The following is a 21,197-nucleotide window of genomic DNA, read 5'->3' as shown; positions in this document are numbered from 1 at the left end:
TAAACATCCTTACAATATACAGGGAACTTCTGGGGTGTTTAGGTTCAACAGTTTCTAGCTACAGTCAGTCTCCATAATGTAATACGTCTAAGTCCAAAGGTTAGCTTATCAAGGCAAGCCAAATTATTCTTGAACGCTCTTAAAAGCATACTTAAATTTCCAGGCCCCTAAATCCTCAGGTACAAGGCAAAAATGTTCTTTCATTTCTCTTGAATTTGGGGGCTATTATCTCCTTTTTCCTGTCAGTGGAAGCTTCGATATATTTAAAAGCTGAGAAAGAAAGATGTTATACTGGGAACTGGGTGAATGATGCAATCTCTTTTTTCTCTCTCTCGCTCTCTTTTTTTTTTTTTTTTTTGCATGGAGTGGAATTCTGTTGGTTAAACATGGCTATGATAGAATGCTACCGCTGACATATTGTCGGACTGTGTCTCTTCCTATTACTGTGCATATATTAAATTTATATACACATAACTACATACATTCTTACCTACATATGCACAACTACTATGGAGATATCTAGATATAGCCCAAAAGGAGAGAGCACAATGTTCCTGGAAGAGGGACCACTGTGTGCAAAATCTTGTGGTGGGAGGGAACATGGCAAATACTAAAAACTGATGTGAAAAGAAACCAGAAAATGGGGAACAGAAAGTTAAGTGACTCATGCAAGGACATCATCTAGTAAGCAACAGAATCTAGACCTCACCTGTATCTGAACCCAAATCCCCTGCTTCTCTAATTACACCACACTCTGCCTATAACCAAGATTTGCTTGGCAAACAATGGACTTAAGTGGCTGCCTTTTACTGCTGACTTATTTATACAACGCTGATTTGTCCCACGGAACAAAGCCTGTGTATGACCCATATTCCTCCTTTGTGATGTGTCAGTTTCCTTTGGACACTTGGCTTGATAAGCTCTTCTGAATGCTATACATTCTGACAGTGCAGAAACCTATAACTGCTGTTGAGACAGGAGGGAAAGGGGCAAGATACAACCACTAGATAAACGAAGAAGGGGTGCAGCCCTTAAGATGTGATAAAAACTGGCTGGAACCGGCTGAAACCAAGGTGGCATGGAGAACAGTCTGGTCCTTGACCGTTAGCTCATTATACCTTCATTTTAATACTAAAAGTGGCCCAGTTCCTGGAGATCCTCACCCTTTCCTGGAATAGCAAGAATATTCCTCCTACTCTTTAGCATGTGCTATTACTCAGCCCACAAAAAAAGACCAACCCCAGGCCCTGGGGCCACTCTCACTTTCTGAGCAGGACCACATTCTGCCTATGGAATGTGTCCCTCTAAATAAATTTGCTTTCACTTTACTTTGGCTCGCTCTTGAATTCTTTCCTGCTTGAAGCCAAGGACCCTCACTTGGAGGTCTGTCCCAAGGACTTGAGCGGGTCCCTGGACGTGACAATTTCCTCTCCTCCAACACTGTCATCACACTCCTTTGGCATGACATGCAAGTCTACACAACAGATCTGATCTAAATTGGAGCTTTTGGGTTTTCCCCAAAAGGTGTGGGTTTGTTTGTTTGTTTACAATGAATGAATGAATATTGAATACCCAGAGTCGTCTCAATGACAAGTGGCTGAAACAGTTGAAAGCTGTCAGTTAGATTTTCCATTTTCTAAACTACCCACCCTCTTTTTAAAACATGGCTCCTACACTATCCAGCTTTCTAAGCAACCTTCCCAGTTACCGGCTTCTCCCTCACATTTTGTTGCTTTTGAAAACAGGGGATATATCTATGAACACACTGGGATAAAAGACAAGCAGACTTCCTAGGTATTAACGTGAACGCTGCAATGAATACACAGAGGACAAGAGCCGTTATATGATTCCCTCCTCATGCAATAGGAGAGCAATTTACTTAATTGCTTGTGCTTAAGGGTAATGTCCTCTTGTATGGCTTACATTTTATACTGATGGGAGAATACTAAGTTACTAATGGCACAAGTCAATAAAAAAATTCATAGGCCATGAACAAACATGTTAGAAAAACATGTTAGAAAAATTCATGTTAGAAAACATGTTAGAAAAATTCATAGGCCATGAACAAACATGTTAGAAAAAGACCAGAACTGGCAAGCGATAGGGTTAATCCATGCAGTTTCATGTTTCAGATACTTGATTCCTGTAGAGAGATGACTGACCCAATACCTTACGTAGAACCTATCAGTAGCACAGGAGCAGCTAAGTTAAAGTATTATCTTGAATATTTTTAATCCCAAGACCCTCTTAGAGAAAGCAGCCATCTAGCTCAGTGTCAGTGAAATGTTTGTTTGAGGATGTTTGATGCATATTAAAATCAAACTGCTGGGACTTCCCTGGTGGTCCAGTGGTAAAGAATCCACCCTACAATTCAGGGGACTCGGGTTCCATCCCTGGTCAGGAAACTAAGATCCCACATGCCGCGGGGCAACTAAGCCCGTGCACCGCAACTACTGAGCTCGCAAGCCTCAACTAGAGAGCCTGCGTGCTGCAAACTACAGAGCCCAGAAGCTCTGGAACCCACGCGCCACAACTAGAGAAGAGAAAACCGGCACGCCACAACTAGAGAGAAGGCCGGGCACATCAACGAAAGATCCTGCGTGCCACAACTAAGACCTGACACAGCCCAAAATAAATAAAAATAAATTAATTAATTAAAAAAAATCAAATCAAAGTACTTTGGGTTTTTAGTCTTTAAATGTGTATTTCTTTAGCATTAGTGCAGACGAAGGACATTGTATTGGATACAATATTATCAACAGTTCATGATCGAGGAGATAAATCACGGTGTTATCTACATTATACAGCAAAGGCAATTAATGTTTCAAATCAAATTCTTTATGAATTAAAGTTAGGGCAAGAGCTGGGTTACAGCAGTGAAGGTAACATTCTAGCCTTTTCTTTTTTCCCTTGACTCGTCTCCAAGGAAAGGCAAATGATAAACCCTAAGTATGGAGTAAAGAGTTGGCTGAGGATACTGGCATATGCCTTTTCCTGTTGTGACAGAAGAAATCAGTGACTTAAAAAAAAAAGCATTTAAAGCAGCAATCCCACTAGTGGGCATATACTCTGAGAAAACCATAATTCAAAAAGACTCATGTACCAAAATGTTCACTGCAGCTCTATTTACAATAGCCCAGAGATGGAAACAACCTAAGTGTCCATCATCGGATGAATGGATAAAGAAGATGTGGCACATATATACAATGGAGTATTACTCAGCCATAAAAAGAAACGAAATTGAGCTATTTGTAATGAGGTGGATAGACCTAGAGTCTGTCATACAGAGTGAAGTAAGTCAGAAAGAGAAAAACAAATACCGTATGCTAACACATATATATGGAATTTAAGAAATAAAAAAAATGTCATGAAGAACCTAGGGGTAAGACAGGAATAAACACACAGACTTAGAGAATGGACTTGAGGACACGGGGAGGGGGAAGGGTAAGCTGTGACAAAGCGAGAGAGTGGCATGGACATATATACACTACCAAACATGAAATAGATAGCTAGTGGGAAGCAGCCGCATAGCACAGGGAGATCAGCTCGGTGCTTTGTGACCACCTAGAGGGGTGGGATAGGGAGGGTGGGAGGGAGGGAGACGCAAGAGGGAAGAGATATGGGGACATATGTATATGTATAACTGATTCACTTTGTTATAAAGCAGAAACTAACACACCATTGTAAAGCAATTATACTCCAATAAAGATGTAAAATAAATAAATTAAAAAAAATAAAGCATTTAAAGCAATAGTAAAAGAAATGTCAATGGTTTGCAGCAATTGGTGAAGTTCTTGAAAGCTTGAATCAGTCAGAACAATTTGGAAAACTAGAATTTCGAAAATGGAGTAAGCCAGATGATAGAACATAGAAACAGCATCGAAATTGTACTTAATTGTGGCTAGGTATCTAAATATCGCCTTTTTTTAATTTAATTTAATTTTTTTAAAGACCAGCTGTAGTGGGTCACTAGGGCTGCTGTAACAAAGTAACACAAACTGGGTGGCTTCAAACCACAGAACTTTATCCTCTTAGGGTTCTGGAGTCCACAAATCTGAAATCAAGATCTCTCTCCCAAATTTCTAGGGTAAGACCCTTCTTCCCTGCCTCTTCTAGGTTCTGGCAGCCCCAGGCATTCTGTGACTTGTGCCTCCACCTTCACAGGGCCATCTTCCTTGTGTCTACATTCTCCCCTCTGTGTGTTGGTCTGTGCCTAAATTTCCCTCCTATTACAAGGACAACAGTCATATTGGATTAGGGCCCATCCTATTCCAGTATGACATCATCATAACTTCACTACATATATCTGCAACAACCCTTTCCAAATAAGGTCACATTCTGAGGTACTAGTGTAAAGGACACTCTTCTGTATCTCCTTTACAGTCAATACTATACGCACACTCGGAACACGTCACATTTCTGACACCAGATGTGTGTGTTTTCCACACCAAGCAATTCTCCAACACCAGGTGGGGAGGTCCCAAAAGTCAATTCAATTCTGACACTATCTGCCTGGAGTTAGCATCAGATCCATAAGTTAAGGGCTCAGCCCCCTGAGACTGGCCCCTCTTCAGACACCAACTGCAAGTCTCAGATTGTCACTTGTACTTCCGACCAACCACTTATAAACTGAAGCTCCCATGGCACTCTCCTTGGGTTCAGTAATTTGCTAGAATGGCTCACAGAACTCAGGGTAACATTTATTTACTTTATGATACTTTATGTATCATAAAGGATACATATAAACAGAGCTTCTATCCCAGTGGAGGCGGAGTGTGTCACCCACCTCGCAGGTAGATATGCTCACCAACCCAGAAGCGCTCTGTGATGAAAAGTACTTTACTTTTGGGATTTTTATGGAAGCTTCAGCACATAGGCCTGATCGATCATAATTCAGTGCTCAGCCCCTCCCTCCTTCCTGAAGCATGGAGGGCTGGGCACTGAATTTATGATCCACGGGGAGTGCTGAAGGTTCCAAGTTTCTAATCATGGCTCGGTCTTTCTGGTGACCATCCTGAAACTATCCAGGAGCCCACAGCGTCACTTCATTAGGACAAAAAGACATTTCATCACGCAGAACATTCCAAGGGTTTTAGGAGGTCTGTGCCAGGATCCAGGGGCAGAGGCTAATAATCCTATTATTACTGGCCTCTACCACAATCCTATCACAACTAGGCCTTAGGATTTGAACTTTTCTTTTGAGGAAACATAATTCAAGTCCTAACACCATCCTTTCAAGTTGCACACAATCCTAACACATTAATAGACCCCATGTGTATACATATATACATTGAAGAAGAAATATTGGTGGTGGTTTTGTTTTTAATTTTTTTTGACCTGGCCATGTGGCTTGCAGGATCTTAGTTCCCCGACCAGGGATTGAACCCGGGCCATGGCAGTGAAAGTGCCAAGTCTCAACCACTGGACCACCAGACAATTCCCAAGAAGTATTTTAAAATAAATATAGCTGAATTGACCATCATATCGTTTTGTCCATAAGGAGAAAACCCAGACTCTACTATGATGTACCACTGACGTCTTAGCCAAAATGAACGAAGCTAAACCCTGTGTCAAAGAAAACAGGCCTGCAAGGGAAACTGGCCTTGTGACGATGGATTCACAGACATGTGGCCAGGTGCGAGGCCTGCTGTTAGTCTGTGTGGTTCACAACACTGCATTCCTTCTTAACAGTTCTCCTCAAGGTGTCCATTTTCCCTTGAAATCTGTAATTCTTCCTCACATAGAACCATCGCAAACGAGGAGACAGAATGAAACAAGAGAAAGTATTTGTGTTTTGGGGACTCACAGATCTAGGCTTGGATGTGAGTTCGACCACTAGCTAGCTCAGTGGCCCTGGACAAGTTAATATCTTTACAAATCCTTAGTTTATGCACCTGTAAAAGGGCAATGCTTACCACTGACATCCAGTGTCACTGCAAGGATTAACTGGGACGAAGCACCTGGCCTGATACATGGAAGGCATTTAGCAAATGTGACTTCGTTCAACGTCATAATATATCATGTTGAAAATAAACAGTTGTATAAGAACACTTTCCCTTCTGTGGAATACTAATGACAAAAGTACCGTGCAAAATAACAATTAATATAAACACAGCAAACATCGATTTTAATGAAAATTATAGTTTACGGGTTGAAGTAAATGTGCTCACTTTCTGGTAATTACTATAATACAATTAGACCATTACAGAATTGCAAGCCCCGATTCACTCACAGAACAGACATTACTGGAGTAACAGATACGTGCCCGATGTTTCTTTATGGACAATATGTCAGAGACAGATGTAAAAAGCATGAGGAAAGGGTCACAACTTACCCCACCGACTTTCTCAAAGTGAGATCCATCTTTCTTAAAATCTGTGAGGGCCCCATTGAAATACCAGGTAAACATGATGTCTAATAGGGGGTCGTGTTGCACCTGGCAGGGCAAAATGACACTTTCGCCCACTGAGACATCCATGTTGGATGGTGCCAAAGTTATTCTTGTTGGTTCTATTGGGGAAATAATAAAGTTTTAAGTAAAACTTCAGCATTTTTATTTTGATGAAAGCAATTTTCAACAGGCAGACTGTTAATCTAACATAGCATGTATGTGTGTGTAGACATACATATGTGCCTATATACATATATATACTTCTGTATCATGAAAAGTCTTCAAGATGAAAAGAGACATTTTGATGCAGACCCATAACATATTTCATTGGATACACAAATTCTTGTTAAATGAATTAGGGTATCTACATTTACGGGATATTGAAGTTTAAAAATTGAAGTCACCTGTAAACAAGGGTTATAATACTACTACAAAAGCAATTTCATTTTAGCTTTATTGCTTCATGAAATATACCAGTAGAAATAGAAAGCACTGTATTTTCAATGACTGGAAAATGTATTACTACCAAGATTTAAATAGACTCAAACTTTTGAAAGACTACAAAAATGTTTAGAATAGGTAGGATACTAAGTTAAAATGTTAACTAATTTGTTTTTTCCCAAATGCAAATGTCCTTTCTATCATCACCACAGTCCTTCCATAGTTGGGAATTAGGCTTCCCTTGACTCCACTTTTCCAGCACTGCTCCCCATTTCTTTGCTCCATGTTGTAGCAAAAGTCTTCAAAAGAGGCATTGATTATGTTTTCTACAACAACAGTCTTCCTCCTACCCAAACCTGTGCAACCTCAAGCCTTTCCCATCTCAGCTGTTTTGACTGTTATTCTTCCTGTTGTTCACCGAACACTCTGCAGGCATCCTTCCCTTTGCTTCTCTCAGACCTCACAGTCAGTTTGCCAGCAACGCCTACTGGCTACATGCAGAATACGTGCAGAATCAAGTCCCTTCCCATCAACTGCTCTGCTGGCACCCTCATCTGGGTCATTATCACTCCCGCCTGGATTACTGCAATGTCTCCTGACGTTCCTCCCACTTCTACCCTTGACTCCCCACAGTCTGTTCTCAACAGAGCAGCTAGAGTAACCGTTAAAAATATATTTCCCATCATTTCATTCCTCTGCTCAAAACTGTGCACTAACCTCGACTTTTCATGCCAACTAAAAGCTGACGTCCTAACAAAGTCTACAAAACCTCTACACGATTGTCCCCAAGAAATCTACTGAACTCCATCTCCATGAAATCTTTGTTCACATCTCTCCTTCTCTGATCACTTGGGTTCATGCTCCAGCTTACTTCTCCCAGACACTCCTCTGTATTTTACAATCGTTTGCAATTTCTTTCCTTCTAAGAATTTCTTTGCCTTATATTCCTACCACTTATTTTCTTTCTATCTTTGGTAGAAGGTAAGCTTCATGTGGGCAGCATTCTTTGTCAGTTTGTTACTGAATGACCCAAGCACCTGGCACATGGTAGATACTCAATGCTTTTCTTCAATGAATAAATGAACAAACACATCCACAATCCTAAGTGACTCTTTTTGATAGCAAGGGTTATTCCACGAACTCAAACATCTCCAGAAAATATCAAAGATAATGGAAAAGGAAAAAGTGTACCCAAAAGATTTGACATACTAGAATAGCACAAAATAAAAGCAGACAAGCCACATATGCTACTTATAATTCTACTGCCAATTTTGACAGCATGGCAACTCATGTGTCCCTGGTACACACCGTGGTGTATAAAGAAATATTAAGGATTGTTCCCTTGACTTTCACTTGTTAGAGAAAACACAAGTGCAAACGTAAGGTCGACCTTCGTAGTGCACTGCATATTGTGAAAAACATTTTTTTCTTTGATCTTAATAACATACCACACAGTGTATCTCCATGTAAAGCAATCTTTCAGAAATGCACCTACCTGTAACAACCAAGTGTGTTGTGCCATTTGCTTTCCCAAACTGGTTTTCTGCTGTGCATGTATAAATTCCAGCATCAGCTTTAGTCACATTGGCAATTTTGAGTCCTCCATCTTTCAAAAAAGAAATTCTAAATATACAAATGAGACAAATAAATGTATACTAGTCACTTTTTTTCAAAATAAATAGAGTTTTTGTTAACAGAAGTATTGTCTTAAGCTACTATATTTAAGGCAACATAAACCAGCCCTTAGCCTCCTTGGGTCTAAAGAAAATTAAAAGAAAATTTATACACACATGCACACAGCAGACTAAAAAAGAAGCTCTACCAATCTGAACATTTCTTGATATTTTTACACAGTTTTACTTAACAGCATGACTTAACATTACATATGGTTTTAGGGATGGCTTTATCAATTAAGTGTGAAACGTTTTCCAAAGATATGTGGTGAGGTGGATTACTCATGGGTTAGCCTTATCAATCTGGAGAAAATAAGAGGTAGACATGATGCTATTTTCCATAAATCTGAAACAGTTTGTGAGAAATGAGAAACTCCCTGGTGTTTCATTATGAACTTCAGAGAGTCAGATCTAACCTAGTATAAATCCATATTTTGCAAAAGAACATCTGCATGGTCACCCATGAACTACTGCAAAAATGTGGGCAACGTAAATGAACACATCTGAGTTTCTGAGCACACGCTTAAAGTACTTAAAGCTTTTGGTCTAACTAATTAACTAAGGAAACAGAAATGAACTTTACATGAGCTAGACGCTATGAGAGTCTCTGAGATCACAGTGTGAGCAAGACAGGAAGTCCCCACCTAAGAAGAACCACAATCCTGCAGCCTGTGGAACAAAAACCAAATTCACAGAAACACAGACAAGATGAAAAGGCAGAGGGCTATGTACCAGATGAAGGAACAAGATAAAACACCAGAAAAACAACTAAATGAAGTGGAGATAGGCAACCTTCCAGAAAAAGAATTCAGAATAATGATAGTGAAGATGATCCAGGACCTCAGAAAATGAATGGAGGCAAAGATCGAGAAAATGCAAGAAATGTTAAACAAAGATCTAGAAGAATTAAAGAACAAACAAACAGAGATGAACAATACAATAACTGAAATGAAAACTACACTAGAAGGAATCAATAGCAGAATAACTGAGGCAGAAGAACAGATAAGTGACCTGGAAGACAGAATGGTGGAATTCACTGCTGCAGAAAAGACTAAAGAAAAAAGAATGAAAAGAAATGAAGACAGCCTAAGAGACCTCTGGGACAACATTAAATGCAACAACATTCCCATTATAGGGGTCCCAGATGGAGAAGAGAGAGAGAAAGGACCCAAGAAAATATTTGAAGAGATTATAGTCGAAAACTTCCCTAACATGGGAAAAGAAATAGCCACCCAAGTCCAGGAAGCACAGAGAGTCCCATACAGGATAAACTCAAGGAGAAACAAGCCAAGACACACAGTAACCAAACCGGCAAAAATTAAGAACAAAGAAAAATTATTGAAAGCAGCAAGGGAAAAACGACAAATAACATACAAGGGAACTCCCGTAAGGTTAACAGCTGATTTCTCAGCAGAAACTCTACAAGACAGAAGGGAGTGGCATGATATACTTACAGTGATGAAAGGAAAGAATCTACAACCAAGATTACTCTACCCGGCAAGAATCTCATTCAGACTTGATGGAGAAATCAAAAGCTTTACACACAAGCAAAAGCTAAGAGAATTTAGCACCACCAAACCAGCTCTACAATAAAGGCTAAAGGAACTTCTCTAGGTGGGAAACACAAGAGAAGAAAAGGATTTACAAAAACAAACCCAAAACAATTAAGAAAATGGTCATAGGAACATACATATCGATAATTACCTTAAACGTGAATGGATTAAATGCTCCAACCAAAAGACACAAGCTTGCTGAATGGATACAAAAACAAGACCCATATATATGCTGTCTACAAGAGACCCACTTCAGACCTAGGGACACATACAAACTGAAAGTGAGGGGATGGAAAAAGATATTCCATGCAAATGGAAATCAAAAGAGAGCTGGAGCAGCAATACTCATGTCAGATAAAATAGACTTTAAAATAAAGAATGTTACAAGAGACAAGGAAGGATACTACATAATGATCAAAGGATCAATTCAAGAAGAAGATATAACAATTATAAATTTATATGCACCCAACAAAGGAGCACCTCAATACATAAGGCAACTGCTAACAGCTATAAAAGAGGAAATCAACAGTAACACAATAATAGTGGGGGACTTTAACACCTCACTTACACCAATGGACAGATCATCCAAACAGAAAATTAATAAGGAAACACAAGCTTTAAATGATACAATAAACCAGAGAGATATAATTGATATTTATAGGACATTCCATCCAAAAACAGCAGATTACATGGTCTTCTCAAGTGCGCACGGAACATTCTCCAGCATAGTTCACATCTTGGGTCACAAATCAAGCCTCAGTAAATTTAAGAAAACTGAAATCATATCAAACATCTTTTCTGACCACAACGCTATGAGATTAGAAGTCAATTACAGGGGGAAAAAAACGTAAAAAACACAAACACGTGGAGGCTAAACAATACATTACTAAATAACCAAGAGATCACTGAAGAAATCAAAGAGGAAGTCAAAAAATACCTAGATACAAATGACAATGAAAACACAATGATCCAAAACCTATGGGATGCAGCAAAAGCAGTTCTAAGAGGGAAGTTTATAGCTATACATCCTACCTCAAGAAATAAGAAAAATCTCAAATAGGCAATCTACCCTTACACCTAAAGGAACTAGAGAAAGAAGAACAAACAAAACCCAAAGTTAGCAGAAGGAAAGAAATCATAAAGATCAGAGCTGAAATAAATGAAATGGAAACAAAGAAAACAATAGTAAAGATCAATAAAATTAAAAGCTGGTTCTTTGAGAAGATAAACAAAATTGATAAACCAGTAGCCAGACTCACAAAGAAAAGAGAGAGAGGACTCAAATCAATAAAATTAGACATGAAAAAGAAGAAGTTACAACAGACACCACAGAAATACAAAGCATCCTAAGGGACTTCTACAAGTAACTCTATGCCAATAAAATGGACAACCTGGAAGAAATGGACAAATTCTTAGAAAGGTATAACCTTCCAAGACTGAACCAGGAAGAAGAAGAAAATATGAACAGACCAATCACAAGTAATGAAATTGAAACTGTGATTAAAGATCTTCCAACAAACAAAAGTCCAGGACAAGATGGCTTCACAGGTGAATTCTATCAAATATTTAGAGAAGAGCTAACACCCATCCCTCCTCAAACTCTTCCAAAAAATTGCAGAGGAAGGAACACTCCCAAACTCATTCTATGAGGCCACCATCACCCTCATACCAAAACCAGAGAAAGATACTAAAAAAAAAGAAAATTACAGACCAATATCACTGATGAACATAGATGCAAAAATCCTCACCAAATACTAGCAAACAGAATCCAACAACACATTAAAAGGATCATACACCATGATCAAGTGGGATTTATCCCAGAGATGCAAGGATTCTTCAATATATGCAAATCAATCAATGTGATACACCATATGAACAAACTGAAGAATAAAAACCATATGATCATCTGAATAGGTGCAGAAAAAGCTTTTGACAAAATTCAACACCATTTATGATAAAAACTCTCCAGAAAGTGGGCATAGAGGGAATCTACCTCAATATAATAAAGGCCATATACGACAAACCCACAGCAAACATCATTCTCAATGGTGAAAAACTGAAAGCATTTCCTCTAAGATTAGGAACAAGACAAGGATGTCCACTCTCACCACTATTATTCAACGTAGTTTTGGAAGTCCTAGCCACAGCAATCAGAGAAGAAAAGGAAATAAAAGGAATACAAATTGGAAAAGAAGAAGTAAAACTGTCACTGTTTGCAGATGACATGATACTATATACAGAGAATCCTGAAGTTGCCACGAAAACTAGTAGAGCTAATCAATGAATTTGGTAAAGTTGCAGGATACAAAATTAATGCACAGAAATCTCTTGCATTCCTATACACTAATGATGAAAAATCTAAAAGAGAAATTAAGCGAACATTCCCATTTACCATTGCAACAAAAAGAATAAAATACCTAGGAATAAACCTACCTAAGGAGACAAAAGACCTGTATGCAGAAGACTGTAAGACACTGATGAAAGAAATTAAAGATGATACCAACAGGGCTTCCCTGGTGGCGCAGTGGTTGACAGTCCACCTGCCGATGCAGGGGACGTGTGTTCATGCCCCGGTCTGGGAAAATCCCACATGGCGCAGAGTGGCTGGGCCCATGAGCCACGGCCGCAGAGCCTGTGCGTCTGGAGCCAGCCTGTGCTCCACAATGGGAGAGGCCACAGCAGTGAGAAGCCCGCGTACCGCAAAAAAAAAGATGATACCAACAGATGGAGTGATATACCATGTTCTTGGATTGGAAGAATCAACATTGTGAAAATGACTCTACTACCCAAAGCAATCTACAGATTCTATGCAATCCCTATCAAATTACCAATGGCATTTTTTACAGAACTAGAACAAAAAATCTTAAAATTTGTATGGAGGCACAAAAGACCCCGAATAGCCAAAGCAGTCTTGAGGGAAAAAAATGGAGCTGATGGAATCAGTCTCCCTGACTTCAGACCATACTACAAAGCTACAGTGATCAAGACAATATGGTACTGGCACAAAAACAGAAATATAGATCAATGGAACAAGATAGAAATCCCAGAGATAAACCCACGCACCTATGGCCAACTAATCTATGACAAAGGAGACAAGGATATACAGTGGAGAAAAGACAGTCTCTTCAATAAGTGGTGCTGAGAAAACTGGACAGTTACATGTAAAAGAATGAAATTAGAACACTTCCTAACACCATACACAAAAATAAACTCAAAATGGAGTAGAGACCTAAATTTAAGACTGGACACTTAAAACTCTTAGAGGAAAACATAGGAAGAACACTCTTTGACATAAATCACAGCAAGGTCTTTTTTGATCCACCTCCTAGAGTAATGGAAATAAAAACAAAAATAAAAAAATGGGACCTAATGAAACTTCAAAGCTTTTGCACAGCAAAGGAAACCATAAACAAGATGAAAAGACAGCCCTCAGAATGGGAGAAAATATTTGCAAACAAATCAACAGACAAAGGATTAATCTCCAAAATATATAAACAGCTCATGCAGTTCAATATTAAAAAAACAAACAACCCAATCCAAAAATGGGCAGAAGACATTTGTAAATGTAAATAGACATTTCTCCAAAGAAGACAGACAGATGGCCAGGAAGCACATGAAAAGCTGCTCAACTAATTATTAGAGAAATGCAAATCAAAACTACAGCAAGGTGTCACCTCACACCAGCTCAACTAATTATTAGAGAAACACAAATCAAAACTACAGCGAGGTGTCACCTCACACCAGTTAGAATGGGCGTCACCATAAAATCTACAAACAACAAATGCTGGAGAGGGTGTGGGGGAAAGGGAACCCTCTTGCACTGTTGGTGGGAATGTAAATTGATACAGCCACTATGGAGAACAGTATGGAGGTTCCTTAAAAAACGAAAAATAGAATTACCATATCACCCAGCAATCCCACTACTGGGCATATACACAGGGAAAACTATAGTTCAGAAAGACACATGCACCCCAATGTTCACTGCAGCACTATTTACAATAGCCAGGTCATGAAAGCAACCTACATGCCCATCGACAGACGAATGGATAAAGGAGATGTGGTCCATATATACAATGGAATATTACTCAGCCACAACAAGGAACGAAATTGGGTCATTTGTGGAGACGTGGATGGATAGAGAGTGTCATACAGAGTGAAGTAAGTCAGAAAGAGAAAAACAAATATCGTATATTAACGCATATATGTGGAACTTAGAAAAATGGTACAGATGAACCAGTTTGCAGGGCAGAAATTGAGGCACAGATGTAGAGAACAAACGTATGGACACCAAGGGGGGAAGGGGGGGGCAGGGTGGTGGTGGGATGAATTGGGAGATTGGGGTTGACATGTATGTACTAATATGTATAAAATAGATAACTAATAGGAACCTGCTGTATAAAAAAATAAAATAAAATTCAAAAAAGAAGTCCCCTCCTTCATGGAAAGAACAGTCTAGTGAGTGGCACAGACAGTAGATGATGAAATAGGTAAATGTGATAAGTTCAGATTTTTGAGAAGTATTCAGAAGTGGTGACACCATAAAAGCAATGGCTCTAGGGAGTGTTCCCATGAGAGAGTGCTTCAGAAAAGCCTCTTAGAAAAGGTGCCATTTGAACTGAGAAAGAAGAGTGAGAAAGAGTTGACCTGTCATTAGTCTGATTCATGAATCTTTACTGCCCATCTGGTCTATCCAGAATTATTCTTCTTTTCTCTGAATCCCTATATTCTTTACTATCCATACCATGCATTTAATACTTAGAATGCCTTTTATCTTTTATGGTTCACAGCTTTGATACTTGAGTTTAGTATCTATCCAAATGGATGGTAAACTTCTTAGAAGGTTTGCAACTCCAGCGTCAGCATGGCATGGTATGTGTAAACCGTCAATAAATGCCTCCCAATTCTGGGTGATACAGTAGAGCGGACAGGAAAGATGCTGAGGACATGAGACTAGAGTTGGAGGATCTTAACTCAATCTCTAAATATTACCCCATTGGTTGTAAGATTTTTAGATGTGTGCCAAAAATGTGATTATTAGGACAAGTTTATGTATTAAAAATACACAAGATACGGATTTTATGTTTTATGTATATATATGTGTGTGTATTTTTCATAGCTTGTGATTCACTTTTGCTTGCATCCTGGTTATATTTTCTTGGGTGAGAAAGTTGTAGGGGAATTGGAGGTGGTGCATAGGGACCTGCTTATGATCCTGGGTAGAGCTTTCCATGAATGTTAGTTGCTCATGTGATTTTTTTAACATATCAAGATACATTTCAAATACAAGGGTTTGAGAGCAATGGCCTGGACAGCTAATTAGGGAACACACAGCACTATATTTCAATTTGAGGAACTACACTGAAGGGTTAAAAATTCCAAGAACTTTCCTAAGAAGCTTTAAAAAAGGTGCTATGTCTGATTTCCTTCATGAAATCCTGGCCACTATGTTGGGTGTGAAGTGTAATCTGATCACTTTTTGCAAAGAGACGATCAAAAAAAAATTTCTTTATATCTTGTCATAGAGCAGAGATTTTCTTCAACAGTGTGCAATAATAACTGAAAGAGGAAAGTCTGCAGGGAGGTACACATGAATGAAAGCTTTGGAAATGAAGACTCTTTTGAGAAACATGGGGAGTAAGCTAAGGAAATAGAAATCTGATCACTAACCCTGCCTTACTCCCTCCTGCCCAACCCAGGCTTAGACCCCTTTCCCTAGCATCCCACTGCCTGAAGGACGAAGACCACATCCTAAGCCATACCCGCCCATCAGGACCCCGCCCCTCTAACTACATAAGGCCTCGTGAATTCTACCCTTTGCTCTTCTCCAGTGTCACAAGCCTTCTTTTAATTGCTTTTATGCTCTTCTTGTCTTGGGGCCTTTATAAAACCTGTTCCTTATGTCTGATAAATGTATACTCAACCTTCAGATTTTGGTCACTTCCCTGAACCCATGCGTTGGATTACGTCTTCCTGTACTGATTATTAATCATCTGTGCTTTTGTCATAGCATTTGGCAACTGGCCAAGTATATACCTGTGTGCTTATTTGACTAATATTTTTCTCCTCCTGTAAGCTCAGAGACAGTAAGGTCTCTTGAAGCAGGGAGAGTGAATAGTGTCTGGATTACTCACCACTGCATTCCTAGAGCTTTGAACTATTCCTGGCACAGAGAAGATGGCCAAAAATAATGCCTGTTGAATGAATAAGTGACTGTATGCCTTTAAAGAGTCACTGTAGAAGAGATGGGATTAGTGATGGCAGGTTGCAAGGCACTGAGAACTTTACAAATTACAAGGAAGTAAATTCAGAAAGCGTGCAGACTTTTACTCACACATATATTTATATACATATGCACATACGTATACATGTTCTCTATATAAATGTGTGTGTATATATATACACACACATCTATACATATGTGCATAAACATATATGTGGAACAAAGAAAGATGAAGCAGTAGAGGGCTGGATGAAGAGAACTGAACAACTCCTAGGATAAGAGGACTGAAAATGCACTTGTACTATTAAGGAAGATATCAATAAAGGGCAAGGGACTGAAAATAAGGGAAGCACAGGGGAAACGAGGGAGGGAGGAAAGAGAATGAGAGAGAAAACTTGTTGAGAAAAGTCTCAGACGTGGAAGGAATGAGTATAAACAAAGGCAATGCTCCTGACCCATTCTGACTGCTAATCCTACTTGTCAAATTTTTGGCCAAGACCCCCAAAGAACATAGTCCTCGATCCACAGCACTGCTCAGTAAGTTTTACCTACCGTTGCTTTAAAAAGAAAGTGCAGATTTGCTAGAGATTTTCCCATGTAAAGAAAGCAAGCTGATATCAGAAAGATGGTTATCAGAAGGTCGTGAAGACATTCAAACGGTGAGGCAACCTTATCTGTTCTGAGATAGAGGGTGGAAATAGAATTGAAAGCTCCAGGAGGCTGGGTGATCAACCACTTCCGAGATTAGTAAGCAATAAAACAAAGTAATGATGTCTCTTGTTGACTGAACAAATATTCGACTTAAGCTTAGAGCTTCTGATTTGGGTACCACAGAGCAGAGATGGGCAATTTCAGGTATCTTCCCAAGCTATGAACTTGTGTTAACAGTCAACCTTTCACTACAAATATAGAACTATTAGCAATGATGGAAGAACTAGAAATCCTTTAGTGTAGGAGGTTTAATAACTCTAAATGAGCAGGCCTAGCCTCATGACTACAATGAGATAAGAAACAGTTTCAAAAGCAAGGCTAACACCTCGGGAGTCACACACAGAGTCCAAAACAAACATACTGACTCTCAAAGAAGGAAAACTCTGTACATTGTAAAATTTTGAGCTAATTGGATATTTTCCTCCTCAATTGGCTCTTCCAGTAAGTTCTAAGAGGCCCACAGGGCATTTCACACAACATAAAAATAAACAATATTGAGTAAATGGATGGAGTAATTGCTTCTCAACAGAAAACCTTCAATAACCCATGCTTCCCTACAGAGATCTGAAGTGAAAATTTTATACCACTTCACTATAAATGAAATTGCTTTCTGAGCTTTCTGGGAACACGTTTTTCTGCAAATGGGTAGAGCTGAAAATGTAGATAACCATGAGTAACTCTAGTCTTGGCACAAAAAGTTAAATGAAGATTTATGAGATTGATATTCAGAAATGTGGCACTCCAGGTTGCTTTGAAACATGTGCAATTTTAATCACTGTGGCATTTTAACTCCTCGATCAGTTTTATAATATACCTTTTTATGTACCCTTTCATTGGTTTTCTCCTTTTGTAGGAAAAGAGGTTATTTCACTTAACTTCACGCAGCCTGTGGTTAGTTTGGGATAAGTAAACTTAATTGCTCTAAGCTGGTCTAATGGTCCATGCTGTAGTTCAGTGATGGAATTGAATGTATGACTGTTAAGAAACACTGTTTGCTCTGAAAGTAGACTGTTGTCTAGGCAACGTTGACCTATACTGTATGATGACATTTAAGCACCCATAATAAGACACCGTGTTTTAGAATGAGAAAGGTATGCAGTATTATGCACGCAAGGCAGGATTTCTGAAAACATTCTTTTCCCCCTGCCTATTTTCTGAATATTACAGTACTTTATTCAACTTGAATTTTAACAAACACACTGCAACTCTACATTTTCTCAGGAAGCTCATCTCAGTGGAGATGAGATCACATGAGACTGTAATGATTAAACTGTTCTATAGAAAATAACAAGGCTATTTTGGACTTCACTTTGTTAGTACATATTGTAAGAGACGGATGTTTAAAATTAGCTACAAGAGAAAAGTACTCACAATGCATATATGACAGGATAAATAATGACAGTTAAGAAAATCACATATAAATTGATGAAAACGCATGAGAAAATAAACGCCAGAGACAAAGAGCATATAGTGTATATTTTCCTTTACAACCGATCTCATTTCCATATGCTTGGTAAATAACGTCTCCCCCTTGAGTCCAAAGATAACCTACAAATAGTATTTAGGAAAATAATATTAGCATTTTCATTCTTTTAGTTATACCATGTTGAGCTTTCATCTTATGAATTAAACAGTGTCAGTTTAGTGATTTATTGGTTAGAAAGTCTCCAAGGAAAAGACAGGCAGAGTAGAGAAGATTCAGCAGTTAATTATCCTTTCTTTGAGTAAGCACCAGGCTAATAATATGCAGCTGTGTTACTTTGTTGCTACACATGTTACACAGAACAGGCACCTGAAGTCCTAGAGAAACAGGGTGTGGCTCCACGCTGTAGCCAAGATAAATATACATTTTTCACATTAATTAATACTTCCTCATATTTATAAGAAGAGAACCAACAATAAAGGAACATTTTCATTACACGTATAAAACCTTTCCAAATGTACATCTATCGTAACAAATATATTTGGAGCTAAATATATTAAGACAGAGACTCAACAGTTTTTTTCCTCCTAAAATGGACTCACACTATAGAACAAAATGCCTCTAAAATAAGATTTCCAGCTTGAATGATTAAATAAAACTATTCATCTAAGTAATTCGTGAGGCCCAGGCAACAGTCCATTTGAAACATTTAAATCCTCATACAACAGAGGATCTGCAAAAATTATAAATGCTCAGATGAGTTAGTAAAACAAACAAACATGACAAATCAACAGTTCTCTGATGGCTCATGTATTCAAAGATAAACTCGTAAAGAATACTAAATAAGATTCAAAGGGGCCTCATACTCGACACTATTCTTCTTTGCCTGAGAGATTCATGAGTCAAAGCAATGCAAATCAAGACGTCAGCTGTAATACACAGAAAGCTGACGCAAAACTGCTTAAGTGAGCAGCTATGGTTTCCTGACACTTCATTCCAGAATTAGGCAGGCCTAAGCTTCCTGGCACATGCAGACGAGCACAGGCCCTCCCTGTAAGGGCAAGCTCCCTTCCTGTATGGTAAACAGAACAGCAGAATACATTCATTCTCTACAGGCAGGCAGACACCAAAGAGAAAGAAGGAAGACGTCTGAGCTACAATGTCAAGGTCTTCCACCCAATTTCAGGAGTCAGACACTTTCTCTGGGGAAGGGCTGAAGAGAGACACAAGTGTTACCCAAATGGGTGTCCTTCCCCCTAGAGACTAGCAGTCCTGGAATGGAGCTCACCTCCAACAATAATGCTAGAAGCAAGATACCTTGTACGCAAAAGGGAAATTTCATTGATTCAAGGGATGTAGAAGGTGCTGGATACTTTTTGGCTGCCCAGAATCTATTCCCCTTTCTTTGGGAACCAACACAGATCTTCCTTTGGAGAATTCTCTTCCACTATCGTATGCAGTCTTAGTAGGAACCAGTCATGGGCCCCATCCTATCCTAGCCAAGGGGGAAATACCAGACACAGGGCAACATTTCTCAAACTTTACTATGCACCATTCGCCTGGAGGACTCAGTCCTTCAAATACCCACTGCTGGGCCCACCACCAGATAAGGTGTGGGACAGGGCCCCGGAACTTACATTTCTAATAAGTTCCCAGGTGATTCTGGTGCTGCCGATATGAGGACCACACTTTGAAAAACAGTCATCTAGGCTACATCCTTTGGACTCTCCCTCTGCAGACTTGGATTTGAGACACAAGGATGAAAATAATGATTATTCATTCCAGCACTTGCCCTGACAAGATGGGGCAATCCAGGATTCCTGGAGCCAACTAGTTCCTGTCCATTCCTAAGTCAGTTTCTACAGCTAATCTAACAATTTTGTTCAATATTCTTGTATTAATTCTTAGCTAGAGTGCCCAAATCCCTAAAAAATACAAGTTACTAATAGTTGGCGACACACACATAGTATTTGTTCAATAAATATTTGTTGTCTTAATGAATATGAAGGGTTCTGAGACAATTTTCTATACAATTTTCTGATTTTCTACAAGGTTCTATCACAAATCAAGAATGGCCCCCCAAACACATACCCTGATGTTGAGCTCTTGCAAGATGAAATGGTTTTAGCCCCACTATTTCAATTCCAAGGTCATCCTCTTTTACAGATGTCCATCAATATTTAAGTGAATCACTTACAACCTTATGCAGTGTTTCTAACCTTTCTGGGACACAAAGTTCTTTGAATATTTGAAAAATCTGAGGACTCTCTCGGCGGAACAGATAAACACATATACAACCATAACAATAACAAAAGATCTGATACGATTCAGGATGAATTGTCTAAGCTTCTGTGGACATCAGGTTAGCGACTCCTGCTAGCAGTTCAACTCATCCAATGACACAGGAGTGCACTGGAATCTCTTTGTCTTGGATGCTTTAGTGTGAATCTTTTAAGATGTGCTTTATTGAGATTTTCTATTTATATGACTGTGTACATTTGATGACTGGCTCCTTAAAAATTATCTTGCACAGAAAGAGAGAGGGAATATTGCATAGCTCAAGAAGGTAGAGTCTTAGCTCAGACGTGTATCCACACACTGGAGTGGGTCCCAAGGTTTTCTGAGAAAAATCTCAGCCCCAATAACCTGAACTTTGTTGTCCCTCTTCCATGCAGAGTTTAATCGCCATCATCTATTCAGACACAGGGTCCGGTGAGCCATCACACCTCTAATAAGATGATATAAGCTTTAACACTAGTTCAGTTGACTCTTTAAGCATTTTACT

At 39.1% G+C, this 21,197-nt stretch overlaps 1 protein-coding gene across 1 annotated transcript in view; it reads right to left on the bottom strand.

Annotated features, from left to right (window-relative positions):
* CNTN3 (contactin 3) overlaps positions 1-21,197 on the bottom strand; it is a 313,770-nt gene that overhangs the window by 48,734 nt on the left and 243,839 nt on the right. Inside the window, exons 12-13 of the mRNA XM_060163886.1 lie at positions 8,328-8,455; positions 6,335-6,510 (exon numbers count right to left, since the gene is read on the bottom strand). Of these exons, the coding sequence (XP_060019869.1) occupies positions 6,335-6,510; positions 8,328-8,455 (304 nt within the window). The remainder of the gene's footprint in view (positions 1-6,334; positions 6,511-8,327; positions 8,456-21,197) is intronic.

This window comes from Lagenorhynchus albirostris, chromosome 10, assembly GCF_949774975.1.
Source record: "Lagenorhynchus albirostris chromosome 10, mLagAlb1.1, whole genome shotgun sequence".
Classification (NCBI taxonomy): domain Eukaryota; kingdom Metazoa; phylum Chordata; class Mammalia; order Artiodactyla; family Delphinidae; genus Lagenorhynchus; species Lagenorhynchus albirostris.
The sequence above is the reverse complement of the archived record's forward strand: the minus strand, read 5'-3'. Positions and strand labels throughout refer to the sequence as shown.